Raw genomic sequence first — 19,130 nt, forward strand, 5'->3', positions numbered from 1 at the left:
TACACTTCACCATGATTGCTTCGTCCTAAGAATGGGACGTTAAGCCACAGGTCCCATGAGTTGTGTCATGTACATTAAGAGCTCAGCTATATTATACTTGGTGCTTAGGGAAGGGATTTGCCAGCCTGGAATCATGGATGCCGGGAGGCCACGCCTCTGTTGCCCTGGTCTTGCCCTTCAAAAGTTTCCCATATAGGCTCAAAGACTTTCCAATGGAAGTGTCCTTTGAAATGGAAATGGCCTTGCCCCTCAAAGCTGAAATTCCAATGTTCCCGGTTTGATTTCTACGGCACAAGCACGCACACACACACGCACACGCTCGCAGATATTTGAACGGTGACGTCATATTCAATACGGTCTATTGGAGTATTTGATAACTAAATAACACAAAACTAAGATCAAACAAAATGTTTATACCGACAGGGTGTATACCTGACAATGTATACAAGGTAGATTTTATTTACATAAAGATACCGGTTAAAACGTCTTACATACCCTACTACTCATTGTGAAGTTTTACAACTCTTGGGGACAGATACATCTTTGTTTTGTTTTCAAAAAAAGAGAACTTTCGCCTCTTAACTAGGACTTTTCTGTTCTATTTAAATTTTAAGTTTCTCAGGGTTAAAAAACAGACAATAAATTGTTACAGCTTTGTTACTTTTTCCCCTTCATAAATGATTTGAACAAGGACAAATTGACAAGAGTGGGATTTGAACATGCAACCTCTGGATTAACGTGCAAGCACTCTACCAACTGTGCTATCTAGCCCTAATGTTTGCGATCCCTCATTTGGTCAATATCTTTATCCAGGAATACCAGTCAGCCTGTAACTGCCGTATAGCCAGGGATCACACCCAAGTTTACGATTCAATCTTTCTTCACATGTAATTTGCACACTATTACTATTTTTTTTATAGATTAGATTAATCTTTGATTTTCTAAAAATATGAAAGCTTTTTCTAGCATGCAGAGTGACTCCTATAAATACTAGATAAATACTATGTGAAACAATAAACAATAAACAATAATTTAATTGTTTAACTGTGTGATATTTTGTTCAGGCTCAGTAAATTGTTCTTTAAGACTTAAGCATCAATGAACCGTACTCCCGTTTGCATTTCTATATTTTGATATGAGAATAATTTAGATAAATATGCAAGTTTGAATAAACTAGGGCTACTTGCTATATTCAACGTGTCCAAGACCACTTTGCACTGTAAAAAACAAACTTCCGCGATAAGCACTGTAAACTCAGGAGCTTCCCAAGTCATATGGAAACCCCAAAGAACAAAGTGAAAAGTTTTTTGAAAGCATAATATTTGGGTCATTATTTTTGCACTTTTTCACTTAAAAAAAAAATAAATACTCACTCAATAGTTTGAAAAATAAATATGGATTGTTTTATGATGTTTGCCCTAAACTATGAACATCAGATATCAAAACAAAGTTATTTTACTTAAATTTTTAACAAATCGTTCTCTTCTGATCGGATATTAAAAATTATAATCAGTTGCTATGGTGATAATTTTTAGTGTAAACAAATGTAAAACTTTTGTTCTGTTACTGGCAATAAAGCTCATCAGAAAAAAAGTGATTTTTCTTAAGAAACCCAAAAAGCTTTGCATTTCCTCTCTCGAAACAACAGAAGGTTAATCAAAATGAAAGATTATATTTTTAAATGTTCACATTTTCTTTGATTTCTTCAATTAGGTATGCATGTATAAACTATATTTTTCCCTGCCAAAGTTATAAAATGCTATATTTTGTAATTTACTTATCAAGGTGTTCTGGGATATCCTGGGCTACCAATGGGTTGACTTGGTACAGATAGATCTACCCAAGTATGTGTAACTAGACACTCAGGTATGCCCAGGATATACTAGGTATAAACTGGGTACAGGTACAATCAAGTAGGTATAACAAGAGGGTTAAGTATTCAATGCTATGGGTAGACTGGGTATAGAGTTAGCCAATCAGGTATAACTAGACATTCAGGTATCGGTGCTCAGGATAGACTAGGTATAAACTAGGTATAAACTGGGTACAGGTACAATCAAGTAGGTATAACAAGAGGGTTAAGTATACAATGCTATAGGTAGACTGGGTACAGAGTTACCCAATCGGGTATAACTAGACATTCAGGTGTGCATTGCTCAGGATAGACTGGGTATGAACTGGGTACAGTTTCAATCAAGTAGGTATAACAAGAGGGTTAAGTATACAATGCTATAGGTAGACTGGGTATAGAGTTACCCAATCAGGTATAACTAGACATTCAGGTATCAGTGCTCAGGATAGACTGGGTATGAACTGGGTACAGGTAGGCCCCCTAGGTATAACAAGAGGGTTAAGTATGCAATGCTATGGGTAGACTGGGTATAGAGTTACCCAATCGGGTATAACTAGACATTCAGGTATCAGTGCTCAGGATAGACTAGGTATAAACTGGGTACAGGTAGGCCCCCTACAATCAAGTAGGTATAACAAGAGGGTTAAGTATACAATGTTATGGGTAGACTGGGTATAGAGTTACCCAATCAAGTATAACTAGACATTCAGGTATCAGTGCTCAGGATAGACTAGGTATAAACTGGGTACAGGTAGGCCCCCTACAATCAAGTAGGTATAACAAGAGGGTTAAGTATTCAATGCTATGGGTAGACTGGGTATAGAGTTACCCAATCAAGTATAACTAGACATTCAGGTATCGGTGCTCAGGATATACTAGGTACATACGAGTACACAAGTGCAACCTAACTAAGCAGAGCTACAACCTAAGGGTTTTGTATGAAGCAATGCTATTGGTAGACTAGGTATAGATGAGGTATAGACATACCCAAGTAGGTATAACTTGAGGGTTTAGGTATCAGGCCTGGAATTCCATCTTTAAAAGGGCAAGGCCACTTTATTTATGCAATGCGAATGCCCTTCTACACAGGTATGCCTCTTGTACTATCAAAAGCATGTGTGCCCCGTCTGGTTACAAACATTTTAATTAACTAATATTTCACTAACACCAAGATACTATTATAACATCAGACATGTAACTTTCTATTTGCAAAAAAAAGGAGGAAATGGCCGATCACACTTAACTTTTGTACAGTGTTGAGTTTTCTATGGCACTGTTTTGAAAGAAAAAGAGGAAATTAGCTGATCAGCTGAAAAGTTGCATGCCTGTTACATGGTGAACAGTGATATACTTTCACTTTTCATTCTAAAGTGTCCAATTACACCAACGTGAATGTGAGCGACATATCAATGTCTTGCACTTTAAAATACACGTATCTAAACCTCTGTTATACCCGACAAGAAATACATTCACTTTTTATATATTCACATTTGTTATCATGTCCAAAAATACAGTTAAGATATGGTACGCTAAATTAAAAATAAGAGGTATCATTCGTCAATGGGGGAGGGGGGGGGGGGTCGATATATTGAACAATAACTTCATTAAAAAATAGTAATATTAGTTACAGTGGATTGAAAAAAGTTAAATATGTGTGTGACTTAAGGCCATACAGTTCAAGGCATAACAATAATAAAGTCCCATTATATCAAATTAAGTTTGGTAGTTTTGACAACCAATTGTTTTATTTACAAAACACACACACAGTTTTAAACTTGTTCTTCAACATAAAACAGGAAAAGCACAACATACAATTTTTTTTCATCTGACCTCATTTAGGGGTCGATTTTGTTAGAACTGTTTTGAAAGAACTGGGGCTTGCATGGCAGAGCAGCCAACATTTGCATCTTGCAATCGGGAAGTTTTTGTCAAATAATCAGGGAGGTATTTAGAATTACATTCATTGTAATAGGGAAAGAGTTTTCATAATAAGGGAGATCCGAAAAACTTGTTCATCAGAACATGGAAAGATTGGTTTATTTTCAGGGAACTTTCTAAAGAACCAGCCATCGATTTCACAAAACTCTTCCTAACTTAAGACTAATCTTAGGACTTTGGACGAGTCCCAACCATACACTGTAGCATGAAGACCTTAAGATTAATCCTAAGTTAGGACGAGTTACTCGTCTCGTCCTAACTCGAGATAAGACGAGTCCTAAATCTTTGTGAAATCGACGGCAGGAGGAGCTGGCAGTTTTGGTATGGTGTAGGATTGATATGGGTTTGTGGTAAATCTCTAAGCGTGGATTGATATGGGTTTGTGGTATATCTCTAAGTGTGATTCAACAGGAATCACTGGATCTGAGTAGCAGGTACCTGTCTTTATCCTTGCGGATAAAGACAGGGGCCCAGTCTACGCTTACGGAAGCAGGGAATTCCAGGCTTACATCAAGCATATTTCACGCGTAAGCAGGGAATTTTTGCTTGTGTGCGTGATACTTCACATTACTAGCATTCTTCGTTTACACAGCTAGCGCAGAAATTCTGCGCTTGCACAGTAAGCAGAGATCGTAAGCCCAGAGTTCTGCGGTAATCTGAGCGACGAAACTGGGCCCAGAGCTGCATCTTAGTCACCGTATGTTCCTGTAAGGAGAAAGAGTGGACGATCTTCCGTTCTGTTTGCCGTTTGGAATTCATCTCGGAGCCTGAATCGCCAACGGTCCTCAAGGTCTAATCGGACGACTTGACGACGGAGGGTGCTTCTGTCTGGACTTATCAGACAAAGTCTGGCCCCTGCAAAACAGTTAACAAAGAAACAAACCAAATTCTGGTTAACAATACTGTCACTGGCACTTTATTCATACGAGGAAGGAAACATTTATTTAATCATTATTCATGATTTCTTTGTAACCATCTTAACAGTCAACGACTCATTAAAATTGAATCTTTAGAAAAAATACATATGGAGGGGAAAAAATCTAGGGACACAAAAAAACAAACCAGCAAATTAATGAATTTAAAAATATCTGACCTGTTACAAACTTGAACTGTTTCAGGAAATTACTCTCTACAAATGCATCGCACATGTAGAGTAAAAGGCCACTGAACATCAAGCTGTCTGTCGTTGTGTTGATGGAATGTGGTCTGGAACTCACGAAATGTACTGCAAATAAGGAGGGGGGGGGGAAGTATCATAGTGAATTAAAAATCATGATGTGAAGTTGGCAAAACATCTCAACTAATTAGGCCTAATAGACTATGATATGTACTGGGAGAAGTTTCTTTATAGTAAAATATATTAAGCCTAGCGGCTCTATGTGTTAAGTGCTTGATGTCATGCTTAGCATGGATACATTTTACTAAGTGGAAACAGAATACCAGATTAAAATTACGCTTAGTATAGTAGGCCTACATGAAGGATTTGATTAGCTTTTCTTCTTAACCAAATTGTAAGCAAGTTTTCTGGCCATAACACTACATTTAAAACATATTAACAAAAAAAATTAAATCATGATAAGATAAAAAATGAAAGCACAGAATATGCATAAGTATGTAATATAAACAAGGTTTTAAAATACATATATGAATAGTGACACATATACGTTTTATGTATTAAAAAGCAACAAGAACAAAGATCCAAAGGGAAAGTGGGTTGTCATGAATGTCACCTGATGAATGGGGGCCAAGTAAACATAGGGGACATAAATGAACTGGGCTCAATTTCACAAAGAGCTAAGATTGATCTGAACTCTGTACCAATCTTAACTGCTAAACAAAAGGAAATGTTACAATACAAATCACAACGGTAATATTGACAACTCGTCTAAAGACGAATGTTATGTCTTTGGTCACAAAAACAAAACAAATAAATAAAGCCACAACAATGGCTTTGATAGCAGTGTAAAATGTACAACAAATTTGAAATCAAGTTTCCCCCAAAATGAGGAGAATGGCCAAGCATGATCACAATATCATATGAAACAATTTCTAAGCAAATATACAAATCTATACAGAACACAGCAAATAATGGAAACACACAAAATATGGTATCAAAATCTAAAATATCAAAATGTATGCAAACAAATCAAACATAATGGCACATTCATAACAACTTTAAATCAGCTGTTCCCAAAAATGGAAAAGCTGAAGAAGGTATGGTCCGAGTCTCATAAAAAAAAGTTCCTGCATAAACAAACATTGTTATATTGTTAAACAATACAGAGCACATGGAAGGAATCACAAATTTTTGACAAAGAAAATACAATATAAAAATCTCAGATATCAAAAACAAACATGTAGCACATTCATAAATATAACCCTCCGGCATCCTGCTATACAATCTTATTTAAAGAGGGGCTCAAAGTCTCTTTTCAGCTTTTTCAAAATGTATTGAAAAACCCACTTTTTCGGACAGAGAAGTTTCAGAATCGAGAACACAATAATCTAATTTTGTAACATTGAAATCTTACCGGCAATCTGTGATCCTAAGTTGAGGTAGCAGTCGACCAGAAGGACAGGGCTCTCGGGATTAGCAACGGCCAGAGGGAAGAGCCTCTCTCCACTCTTACTCTCCAAGAAACATTCAAGGAGGTACTGGGGTGGGGCTATAAGGGGAACTAGCTCTTCACTGTCTGGGGTGGAGACGTAGTTACGGAAGAGGATCTTATCCTTGCTGTGTCCGCTTGCACCGGAAGAAGGCAACTGCAGATCAAAGTCAAAATAAATACTATTGGAATATAGTTGGAATACTGTTAGAATATTATAGTTTGAGTATAAAGAGAAGGGGTTCATCACCGGTGTTCCTGGTCTGTGCTATTACTTCAAAAACCTCTACATACAACTTCGTTCCCAGGGGTGATCGATCTCGCCGCGCCATTTTTTCCCAGCATGCCTTGCTCTATCATAACCCCTGGAAGTGTAACTCAAAAATATCCAAAAATAAGGGATATTACAATTAGTCCTGTGGTTGATCCGTTCTGTGTTGGGCGTTAGTCGCACACAGCTGGATGCGCTGTGTGTAACAAAAGTCATAAACTTGCCTTGGCATTCAGTGTTGCTTGACAAAAAAAATTGAATACGTACATCTTTATACGCACGCGTTTCGGCGTATAGAGCTTTTTGGAGACGCACAGCGTTTCAAATTTTGTGCGTATATGATAGCCAATCAAAGACACGAATCGGAGTTTGCCTCCCAGGGATTAGAGACATACGCAGAGCTAGCGGGTGATACGGCGCGCTGCCCATGGTAGTGAGGTTGCTCCACATACCTTGCAGAACAAAATATCTTATTATTTCTACAGTATAAACATGGGAGTAGTCTGGTACCTTGCTGCATGGTGTAACATTGACCGTCTCTCCGCCAATGGATATGAACTTCTTCATGATGGAGAAACGATTGAGCTGGCATAGAACGAGAGAGCTAGTATGAGCTCTCAGGTTGAAATCAATATCCTCACTGAAAAACCTGAAATAGCAACAAAGGAAAACGGAATATAATGAGGTGACAACAATTTCAAAAATAAACGAGTTCAGCAATAATCAACAGTAAATTTGTCTCTTTCTACTGTCTTTTAAAAGACAATCAGCAATACAAACCAAAGGTTATACATTCAAATGAGTAGCAACATGGATGCCCCACTATACTGGCTACTCAGTATATCTCCCTGACCCCTCCCTCGATTAACTAGTATGACAGCAATGGGTACCAACCTATGATGATCGTACTGCACGTTCTGTGTCTCTTCTAGATTCACAAACACCATGTTGTACAGATGGCATTGCGAGAACGGTTGACCCTCGGTCATGACCTTTAACCTGCCTGACCACTGCTGGAATCCGATCATAGCGAAGCTGAATAGCTTAGGGATGGCCTCCACTTCCCTGATCAAACCCTTCAAGGAGACTAGGGAGTCTATCCTGGAAGGTCAAAGGTTATACATAAGAAGGATTAAACATTAGAGACTAGGGAGTATATCCTGGAAGGTCAAAGGGAGGATTAAACATTAGAGACTAGGGAGTCTATCCTGAAAGGTCAAAGGTTGTACATAATAAAACATTACACATTTCTGAGACACTAGGGAGTCTATTCCTGGAAGGTCAAAGGTTGTACATAAGAATTAAACAATTCTGGCAGACTAGGGAGTCTATAATACTGAGCGCTTAGATAAGGGGTGTGATAAAGCGATATATATCAGAACCTAGTATTATTATTAATATTATTATTATCAGAAATAGAATGACCTCTGACCTTGCATCATTCTTTCCTTGCACACACTCATGCCATGCAAAGCAGGAGTCGTCCATGATGATGACAAACGGCCAGACATCATGCCGTACGACACCAAGCTCCTCCTGCCTGCTGCGCTCAAGTTGCAGATTATTGTAGGCCAACTCCTTGATGAAATACTTGGCCGCACCTGTAAGAAGTTGAATGAGAAGTTTGAAGATGTTGAATAAGACAATTAACTCTGTGCAGTTGTAATGACAATCTAGACACTAGGGTAAGCTGTACATGACATCATGTATCAGCTGATAGCTCATTTTAAATTGATTATTATTGAAAAACAGGAAGATCCGGCGGTTTCTGGAGGCTTGATGAGTCCAAGTACAATCAACGATGCAACCAATGCTTGGTATACCTACACAAAATCAAGGAACGAGCGCGAACGCAAAGCACGCGCAATTTTCAAAACATCTGCAGGGCCAAGCTAGCCAGAGTTGAATATGGAGCCGAAGCCCTTGGCCCAATTTCATAGCGCTGCTTAGCGACCGATTTTGTGCTTACTGTGCAATTTCCATTTCATAGCGCTGCTAACCGTAAGCACACGAAAAGGCATGCTAACCTTCCGGTGCTTACCGCTCGAAAATAAATGACATCACAATGCAAATCCACGGTAAACACGCAATATGGCCGCCCAAATCTTCTGCTAACCTGTGAAATACGCTAAGGCTTAAGCAAATTTTTCTGCTACAAATTTGCTTACTGTTAAGCAGCGCTATGAAATTGGGCCCTGGTTTCGTAAAGGGCTTGGGCATGTATTCTGTACTTACCAGGGCCAGCTTCGTTGACTACATCAGGCAGGACCAATATGATATGATTCGGCCATTGCTTCTCATAGGCCAGTGCATCTTTCTGCTTACACACCAAGACGTGGACGTGTTTGCTGCCCTCCATGGAATGGTATAGGTTGATTAAACCATGTTCATGACGACCGAACGTCCACATGAAGATGGGCGTTTTGACTGCATTAGGACCCTGTGAAAAAGAACATGAAGTATCCATGATGAGTCCTGGTGAAATCCCCAGAAATGTCCTGGGGTTAAATTTCGCTGTTTTGCCCTGAAAGGGTCATAGAAGGGTTAAAGGGAAAGTACGTTTGGAAATCTTAAAATTAATGGCAATAAAAGTATTCTGTTAGAAGTCTACAGCAGTGTTTGATAGTATAAAGCATTTTGAGAAACATTTCACTTCGAGGTAATATGGTTATGTAAGTTTCAGATGTTAGTTTTGTTGTGTCTATTAACGTTTATATTGGATTAAAACAATCAAACAGTTCCTAAAAACCAAGGGTACATCTTTAAACTACAACTAACGATGACAATGGGGGTGATTTACCGATACACACACCTGTTCTCCCATAGTAGGCAGAACCATACTCATCATCTGGCCGGTGCGTTGGTTGAAGACAAAATGTTTCTCCTGCTGTGGGGGTATGATGAATTGAAGCTCAAGATCTTTACCGAATAGCGCGGAGGAGAGACGGATACTGTACGCTTTGGTCTCCCTCGCCTGGAAATGTGAACAAATCACACAAATTTTTGTTTATTTATTTCATCAATACCGATTTAAAAAGACACTTGCAGTAACAATACTGAATGATGTACAAAGCCCCCAAGATAAAAGGAGCAAATAACCCAGAATAACACAAACATACAAACTTATCCCAATACTGTCCCTAAACAGATCAGGAAACATTGATTGATTGATTGATTGATTGATTGATTGATTGATTGATTGATTGATTGATTGACTGATTGACTGATTGATTGATTGATTGATTGATTGAATTTATTCAAATAAAAATACACTAAGAACAATTAAAAAACATTCCACAACGATAGAACATTGAACGTTTGCACATCTATAAAAACATTGCACAGCGATAAAAGTACAAAAACAAGGACAGCAAAAATACAAGCTATTGATTGTTTAAGAGGTTAACCAGGGATGGAATTGGGCTGGTCTTGTAACGGTTAGTGCGACACTTAATGGGAGAGTTCCGCTGGTGGCAGCAGACATAACGATCCTTTTTTTGCAGCTCTGAGCAAGCGCTCACATGCTCAGGACCGTCCAAAAGTCTTGCATAGATGACAACTGATATGACCTAACTATCACCTCTAAATAAGAATGAAGGATCGACTTACCTCTACAGCTGAGATATCTTTATAATTAAGACACTGGTCACAGTGATGGAATGCATTATGAGCGCTATACTTGGTCAGCCTGACAGACACTGTGGAGGGCTTCCGCTGTACATCAGACTCGCTGGCACTTGTACAGGCTTTACCTTTGATGAGGTTAGGTACAAGACAAAGGTTGTTAGGTAATTTGTGAGAGCAGCGGCTTGACACAAGACTAAAGCCAGACCAATTGGTTGGTACAGCTATGGATACAACTCTTGCTAAGGGTGTTGCTATTCTCCAACATATGATGACGCAGCAAACCAGCCATAACCGTAGCTGTAGCCACCAATTTAGACACTTTCTAACATACCTTGTTTTATATCTTGAATAGTCTCAGACAATTGATCAAATCATAAATGGATATTATAAATCTATCGGCTACAGAATATTACTCTTATTTCTTTTCACCCTTTGTAAGTCATTCCAGAAAAGGGGTCCGGCATGCAGAAATGACCTATCACCCCATGATTTTCCGCTCTTAGGAACATCAAACAAGCAATTATTAGAAGATCAAAGAGATCGACAGGAGTATGTTTTACCAAAGAAATATTATATATAAAAGCGGAACCATGTATGTATCGAAAGATAAGCAACAGAAGTTTTAAACCAATAGGAGATTCAATGAGTAGCCAGTGAAGTGACTTCAATACTGGTAGATGTAATAAATCCCTCAAGAATAAGAAATGTTATCACTGGAAAAGTGTAGGAGGGGGGTTAAGTAAATGTCCTTACCCAGCTTAACTTTCTGTGTCCATACTGGACTGTGGTTCTTGGATCTACCATGCCTCAAGGTGTGATCAAACGGCATCTTGACCATGGCTTCGTAATCTGGCCACTTGACCGCCGTCACGTCTGGCACACTCCAGTCGCTAGGGGGCGGTTCAACATCCAGGTCTTCCTCGTCGATCACCTCCACTTCTTGGAGTCTGATCAGCATGCGGGAAAGGACACGTAGGAAGTGGATAAATGTACCCGTCTTGCCGACCTGTAGAATTCAGAATTGTTCATGAGTACGGTAAAAAATAAACATCTTAGAGGCACTGGACACAATTGGTAATTACTCAAAACAATTGTTAGCATAAAAACATACTTGGTAACGAGCAATGGAAAGCTGTTGATAGTATCCAACATTATAAGAAACAGCTTCCTCTGAAGTAACAGTTTGTGAGAAATAGGTAATTTCTCACTCAAATGATAAAAGACTTCAGGGGCCAACTTCATAGAGCTGCTTAAGCAAATAATTTGCTTAAGCATGAAAATAGCTCGCTTGTTTTACACATGTTACTGGCCAAAATTTCATGGCATATACATTGCTTGTGACTGGTATTTAGCTGTTGTTTTCTTAGAATAATAATTGAGTAGAGTCTTGTCCGGTAATCTGATTTTAATAAGCAAGGATTTTTTTGCTTAAGCACAATTTTTTGCTTAAGCAGCTCTATGAAATTGGGCCCAGGCGTGAAGCCTAGTGTTTCATTAGTGCAAGGGGTCTACAAGTGTTTATTTACCTTAGGAGGTCCATACAGCAGAAGCCTTCGTGGGTGGTACGTGATGTTACCCTCCCCCTTCCTCTCATAATCATAGTGATGGGTTCTAGGCTCAGTCCATTGCCGATAGTAGGCACTCAACACCTCAGGATCCTTACTAGGTACTGGGCGCAATGTAGTCGCCCACATGGTGTCTGCACTGGGTGGCAGTGACAAGGTGGATAGAATGCTCTGTGGAATGCATTATCAATTATTTAATTATTAAAACATGCATTTATTGGACTTTGGCAAATGTATGCAATAAAATTATTGAATAATAATAATAATCGTAAAAATTTATACAGCGCCATATCCATCGAAAACAATGCTCCATGGCGCTAGTACAGAGAAACATTTAAAATATAGATAATCAGCGAAAACAACAAGATATAAAAATAAGTTTAAAATCAAGCGAACAATGACAAGCAATTAAAGAAATTAACAATATACAATGGAAAGGTATAAAATATACAATAGGAGTATGCACAATATAAAACTGCAAAGAGATTGTACAAACAGACCAGCTGTGACCCTAAAAGCGAGAAAAATCAAACAAAATGCAAACATTATAATAAATAGTGCTCATAACAAAACGTACATAACTATGCAAGACAAAACACTTGAAGTATAATTAAAAGGACGATGTTGAAAACAGACTTGGATTAGCTAAAACATGAGCAATATTTTAGATATTTGATAGGTAACAAAAATGATTTATTAATATTACCATCATGAAACAATAATGCATTTGGCAAATTTTCCTCAGTTCACAACACAATACACAGTACAGCCCTGTAAGGAATTGTTTCAATTGTATAATAACAAATGAAAATATATACACAACTCTGGAAATTAATTTGAGCAAAAATATCAGAAAATACAATACATTGACAATTGAATGCATAAACACAAATGTCATCATATAAATAAAGCAGTACCACAAAGCAAAGTGCAAAAAAAAAAAAAAAAAGTAAAAATAGTAATTAAAAGTCACACAATCTCATCAATAAATGCAAAAGAAAATAATGAACATCCATATAATGTATGCATTCAGCCATTTGAAATAAATAGTAAACAAATGTCTGTGTGTGTTGCATTTTTATGACTGAGACAGTTTTCCGGATATGCATTCGTGCGTGTAGTATGCATCTAAACGTATGTGAAAAGAACCGGTTATAAACAGCTCCAACCGTTTAAACACCCCCACAAGACGCGTTCTCCACCAATAGGAATAGCGAAACTGTCTGGGGTATTTATAAATGTAAAGTTTAAGAAGTGTACCAACCTTGCTGTGTTTGTTACCTAGGATCCCATACACTGACCGGGACACAATGACCAATGGTGGCCTCTCGGCCCTCTCTTCAGCCACCCTATCACACCGCGCAATCCCGTCCACTTCTCGTTCCTCTTTGACCGCGTTACTACCGCCCTCAACGTCCGACTCCGGCTGGAGACTTGGTGGATCGGTCACCGTGGGTACGGAGCTCGTCACCATGCCGATGGATTCTAAGCTCCGGGAGGGTGTGGTGGACCGCGGGGATTGTTTGATGGGGAGTTGGGGTTTCATGGATGGTGGGGACCCGACGTTACTGGAATGTGGAGTGGGCTGGGAGGATGGGTCTTTATCACTCCCATGGGAGGAGGTAGAAAGACGTGCTGTGGTGTCCGCTGCTACACTCAGTTTGGGCGTAGAGCGCGCACTGCTGACTGCATCTGCAATACAAACAAAAGTAGTTGAAAAATCACAGGCTAGAAAAACCTCATGGAGGCTGAGGAAGCCACGGTCTACATGGCCCTGGGCCCAAATTCATAGCTGCTGAAACAGAAAATACTGCTTGAACAATTTCTGCTAAAACAAATTATGAAGGATACCAACCGCAGATAGTATGTGAGATGGTCTTTTCGTCTGTAACCTGATTCTGCTAAACATAATTCTTTTGTGCTTAGCTACTTTTTGTTTTTAAGCAACTCTATGAAATTGGGCCATGAGCATTCTTAATGGTTTACTCTTCATGTTTTGATCTGAATAAAGGGAGAAATACATGTAGTACACAATACAGAAGAGCAAAGTCAACGAGAATGATAAAGAATACAGAATAGAGAAATCTAAGCAGGATACAAGACAACACCAACCTGATTTAGTTGACACATTATCAGCCTGTGAGTTGAGATCGATATGAAGCCCCGGTGTACCGCTCAGCTCGTACTCCATCCCGCTCTCACTCTCACCATCCTCCTCATCCTCGTTGTCACTGTCCTCCGTTACCGTGACGACAGGATCGATGGCATCGGAGGCAATGTAACGACAGGCAAGACCAAGTTCCTGCTCCAGACTGGATAGGTCGAAGACGTTGTGGTTGACAAGGCGGAGGTCAACGGCCCTCAGCGACCTTTGGATAGGTCAAAGTAAACTTGATTGATCATACTCAATTAATGCAATCAGAATCTTACGCAAAGTCCCAGAACGAGGAATAGCTCAAAATTGCTTTCTTTGTCTAATAGAAAAACAGATTCAAGCTACTTACCTGGGCAAGGTCTCTCCTGTCACAGTCTTATTGGTTAAGATGAGGATACAAGGTAAGCCATCAAGATCCTCATACGTCTCAGGTTTCCACGACTTGTCTTTGCCTCGCCATGTCTTGAAAAAAAAAACCAATAAATTCATTTTCACAAATATTCAGAAACAATGTGCCATTGAATTTTTTGTGTTAATAAAATAAAAAAATTGTAGTGGGAATTTTTGTTTCATTTATTTATTTATTTATTTATTTTTTTTTTTGGGGGGGGGGGCTTTCGTTTTGTGCAATCAAGACATTTCAGTTTCGTAGATTTTTTAATTTCCAACTCTCTCTCTCTTTCTCAACCCACCTGCATTCTCTTCAAGAAGTACTCATCTACAGTAATCTCCTGTTCGCTACTGCACAATAAGATATCCAGCCTGTACTGGAACCCTATCTTATCACGCACTGTACGTAGCTTATCGTGGGCTAGAATAGCTAGCTGTGGGCATGGGATACGCAGTAGATTCATTTGACCCTGTCCGCTGTCACTCTCCAGGGGAGCTGTGACCAGATCCTGATAAACAAAAATATAGGAATGCTTGAAACACTCATTAAGCATTTCTTAGTGAGTTGACAAAACAAGTTTATTATGTGCAGTGGCCTGAAGTTTTAACCCCTGCAGAGTCTTTCTGTTTTCTCTGTTAGAGAGTTATAAATTTCCATTATTATTATTATTATTAATATTATTATTATTATTATTATTATTATACTCAGTACTTTCCTCCGAGTTCTGTGAACAAAATCCACAAGCATAATACTCGGATGAGATTCAAACCCACCTTTGCCAATTATAGAGCACATGTCTTAGCACTAGACCACAGTGATTGCCTGGTTTCTAGAGGCAGTTTTTTTTTTTTTTTGGGGGGGGGTAACAAAACCAAGGGCACCTCAAAACTGACTACCACTGTGACCCTTTAGGCCTGACAATACCTATGTAGAGAAAGATGATGAAGAAATGTTCGCTTAGATGTCGGCAGAAAACCCAGGTAGGGTGCAGTGACAAAATATAGTCAAGATCATAGAAGTACCAACATTATATTAGGGAAAAAGTAGGAACAATTCATCAAGCCAGGAGCTGTCCTCTCTATTTGCACATGAAAGCTTTAATAAACTGTTCATGCTATTTAACCACAATATTTACATTTTTCCAAAGCAAACAGAATCTGAAATCAGACTTATGTAGGAAGAATATCATGCCTGTATTCACGCACAATAATTACATTTTTCCAAAGACAACAGAATCGGAAATCAGACTAAAGTAGGGGGATTATAGTTCTTGAATACACACCTGTATGATTTTAAACGTGGAGCTGGTTGTGTCTTCTCGTATTTCTGAGATGCCAGCTAGAGCCATTAGAGCGGCTGAGTATTGACGAATCAGGAGGTACGTACATACCACCATACTGTGTAGCTTGGGATACCTGTTAAAAAGAAAACCAAAGTTTGAATTTCTAGAAAACAACTTCTCCACATAATGTCAACCTCAGAACTGGGAAACTGACTGGGAAAATTTTAAAATATTTTTGGGGTTGAACAAAGAATTGACTTCTGACTGGCTTCTGACTGGCACCCCCGAACAAAGATATTGACAAAATAGGGACACCGCCAATATAGGGCTAGATAGCTCAGTTGGTAGAGCGCCGGCACGTTAATCCGGAGGTCATTGGTTCGAATCCCACTCTAGTCAATTCTTTATTCAACCCCAAAAATAAAAAAATAAGACTTAAGTTACGGGCAAGTTTGAAATTGCGTCTTATCTTAAAATAGGTTGCAAGCTCAAATCTAGTCTAGCCAATTTTTCTTTGTTCTAACTTTAAAAAAAAAAAATGAAAAATCATGCCTAGCGAGAACAAATAGTTAGAAAATAAAAGAGGCATAGATCTACAGTCAATTGAGACACTTTGAGACAGATATAAAAAATTCCTACCTTTTTAGCAACGATTCGACGATTGTTTCGTAGACGTTGTCAAACTGTAAGAGTGGGGCTTCATTGCTCCATTTGAGTGTGTTGCAATATTCCTCAATGCCAAAGTAACAGGTGTCTACATCAGATTGGCTGCTGGGGGACTGGGTGGGGAGACGGTAAAACAACATGGACGTTAGGGGAGACAGGCAGAGAGGTTAAGAGCACCAAACTCAAGCACTGGTGTTTCTGTTTAGCAGAGTGGGAGTTAAAGTCCATGAGCAAGACACTTTAACTGTAATTGCTTCTCTCAAACCAGGGGTAAATGGGTTTCTGTGAGGGCAGAGAGATGGTTCTAGTGATTGAGTTATGTAGCACATATTCGTTGCACAGGCTGTATGCTCCAAAGGGACCTGAGATGGTTTAGGGAATGAATCAAATGGCCCAGTGACCAGGGCTAATATTGGGTGCGTTCGATTAGCTTCCCTGGGTCGACCCCAGTCTGCCCCATGTACGTTCGAATAGCTTCGCCCTAAGTGCCCTGCTTGTGAAGTGGGTCACTTTGGGGCTGGCCCCAGGTGCATGACGTCACCATGAGAGGGTGAGTGATCGTTCGATTAGATCTCGCCAGGGGCTCACCCGAGTGAGCACTGCGGGTTCGACATAGGGAAGCTAATCGAACGCACCCAATGTTGGAAGTGCTCTGAGAGGCCCTTTCGGAAGGAATGATATCATACCTGTTTCATCATTGTTGGCATGTAGATCTCATTCTGAGGAGGAATACGTGACTTCTTAGTCTGAAGGTTATAAGGAAGCCCAGATACTTGTAGCGTTAATACATTTGGTGCATCTAGAATATCCAGGCAGTTGGTATAGCGGTGGACGATACCACCTTGTTGCTGTTGACTCACAGAATACCTGTAAAGAAAATGAACTCATAATAAAACTAGCCTTTGAGCAGAAAGACCGATCAACTGCATGGGTTGTGTACATTGTATGTGTATAGTGACACCAATGTGCACAAAACAAACTGTGTACATGCGAGTACTGTGGAGATACATTCAAATTCATTGTAGGCTGGCATATGCCCTTTTCGAAACCAAGGCTTCGGCTTTGAATTTGGCTTGAGGCTCCATTCTCTCATCCAAAAGCACGCGCAATTGTCAAAACAACCGGGCAAGCCTGAGCCGAATCCAAAGCCAAATCCAGTCATTTTGAAAAGGGCCATAGTTAGCCACAATTGGATGATATTGAATGGTCAGACAGCAGGAGAGTCGACTGTGTACCTCAGATATTATATTTCAGGCTGGCAATTATAAATTCAATGTAAATTCTCAATAAATTTCAAACAATGAATGACATTTTTTATCCAAGAACTGGCTACTTAAATCAAGGAATTCAGATCATACCTATAGATGTCAGATGTAATTCTCAATAAATTTCAAACAATGAATGACATTTTTGATGTGATTATTTGCCATTATAATGTTCTGATTTCCTGAATACACGAACTGGCTACTAAAATCAAGGAATTCAGATCATACCGATAGATGTCCAAGTGAGCTTGGTCCTGCACCAGCACAAACAGCGTATGTGGCATAATCTTGACTTTACTGAGGAAATTATCAAATTTGGCTTGGTTTTCACTGGAGGTATTGCACTGCATGATGTACTGCTCAGCTGTCTTCTGTGTGTTGGTGGTCGTCAGACCGAGATCAACAAGGAGGTCTGGAACAAGGGTAGAACAATGAAAATTATGCTTAGCAGCAGAAGGTTACCAGCCAAAATACCATGTCACATGTACAATCTGTGACTGGTATCCAGCCTATATTTGCTAAGCAGAAAAAATTTAATTACAAGTTATGTACACACAAAATATAAATTTCAAAGATAGTTGGCATTATGTGTGTACTCACTAGATTCTATAAGTCTTGTGACCGTCTGTTGAAACAACATGCTGGACGGTGGAACGATGAACAGTAAATCTACTTTGATGAAGCGACCGAGGTCTAGAGCCATCTGGTCCGAGTCCGCTATAGCACACACCTGGGAAAGAATCTTCATTGCGGTTGAGATTTGCAGAGGGTGCAGTTTGAATGGCTCCGGAGTATACTCTAAATAAAAATACAAAATCAAAAAGATTTATTTGAAATTCATAAATACCCGCGACAGTCTATCTGATTGGACGAGAGGAGACCATGTGGCCATGTTTAAGCCTGCGATAAAAACATGGTGAGTGCTTAAACATACGTGTGCGGAATCAATGTATTGTCTGTTAGCAGGTTTATAGGGCACTTATGAATGTGAACAATGAGTGGCGACTCAGTGAAATTGTTAGAGAGAATATTTGAACTGAAAGTAGATGGCGACAAGAATAGGATATATCAAATGTGGTATTTTTTATTTAGGTTTTTAGTTTTAAGAAATCGATAAAACAATTTCACACACAAAAATGTGTTCATCTCGGTGAGCTGAAAATTATTTTAGCTTGTAACACTGATTTATGCGACTCTCCTGAAAACAATGCTCTGTGATTTTCAATTTTTTTTCTCAAAGAACTGTGACGACCAATGAGGCTGAAACTTCTACAGGTACATGTAAGTTATATTACATACATCTTCATTCACAGTGAGCAGGGATTCATGTCGTGGCCAAAAACTTGATCTGCAAAAGGTATCAAAACCCTTTAAAGGCAGTGGACACTATTGGTAAATACTCAAAATAATTATTAGCACAAAACCTTACTTGGTATCAAGTAATGGGGAGAGGTTGGTAGTATAAAACATTGTGAGAAACGGCTCCCTCTGAAGTGGAGTAGTTTTCAAGAA

The 19,130-nt window shown here is 39.2% G+C and overlaps 1 protein-coding gene across 3 annotated transcripts in view; it reads right to left on the bottom strand.

The window, feature by feature from the left end:
- Positions 1 to 423: 423 nt before the first annotated feature.
- Positions 424 to 19,130, bottom strand: part of LOC139952233 (GREB1-like protein) — a 34,697-nt gene continuing 15,990 nt past the window's right edge. For 2 of the 3 annotated variants that reach the window (XM_071951301.1, XM_071951298.1), the window contains 20 exons: positions 18,219 to 18,416; positions 17,847 to 18,030; positions 17,040 to 17,220; positions 16,327 to 16,466; positions 15,688 to 15,820; positions 14,707 to 14,913; positions 14,364 to 14,476; positions 13,972 to 14,228; positions 13,124 to 13,551; positions 11,821 to 12,030; positions 11,048 to 11,300; positions 10,277 to 10,419; positions 9,468 to 9,641; positions 8,903 to 9,107; positions 8,100 to 8,268; positions 7,562 to 7,768; positions 7,178 to 7,316; positions 6,322 to 6,553; positions 4,884 to 5,015; positions 424 to 4,645 (listed from right to left, as the gene is read on the bottom strand). In XM_071951301.1, the coding sequence (XP_071807402.1) occupies positions 4,479 to 4,645; positions 4,884 to 5,015; positions 6,322 to 6,553; positions 7,178 to 7,316; positions 7,562 to 7,768; positions 8,100 to 8,268; positions 8,903 to 9,107; positions 9,468 to 9,641; positions 10,277 to 10,419; positions 11,048 to 11,300; positions 11,821 to 12,030; positions 13,124 to 13,551; positions 13,972 to 14,228; positions 14,364 to 14,476; positions 14,707 to 14,913; positions 15,688 to 15,820; positions 16,327 to 16,466; positions 17,040 to 17,220; positions 17,847 to 18,030; positions 18,219 to 18,416 (3,872 nt within the window). In that variant the 3' untranslated portion in view covers positions 424 to 4,478. The remainder of the gene's footprint in view (positions 4,646 to 4,883; positions 5,016 to 6,321; positions 6,554 to 7,177; positions 7,317 to 7,561; positions 7,769 to 8,099; positions 8,269 to 8,902; positions 9,108 to 9,467; positions 9,642 to 10,276; positions 10,420 to 11,047; positions 11,301 to 11,820; positions 12,031 to 13,123; positions 13,552 to 13,971; positions 14,229 to 14,363; positions 14,477 to 14,706; positions 14,914 to 15,687; positions 15,821 to 16,326; positions 16,467 to 17,039; positions 17,221 to 17,846; positions 18,031 to 18,218; positions 18,417 to 19,130) is intronic. The other variant, XM_071951300.1, reaches the window with a different exon arrangement.

Source organism: Asterias amurensis, chromosome 20 (genome assembly GCF_032118995.1).
Source record: "Asterias amurensis chromosome 20, ASM3211899v1".
In the NCBI taxonomy this organism is placed as follows: Eukaryota; Metazoa; Echinodermata; class Asteroidea; order Forcipulatida; family Asteriidae; genus Asterias; species Asterias amurensis.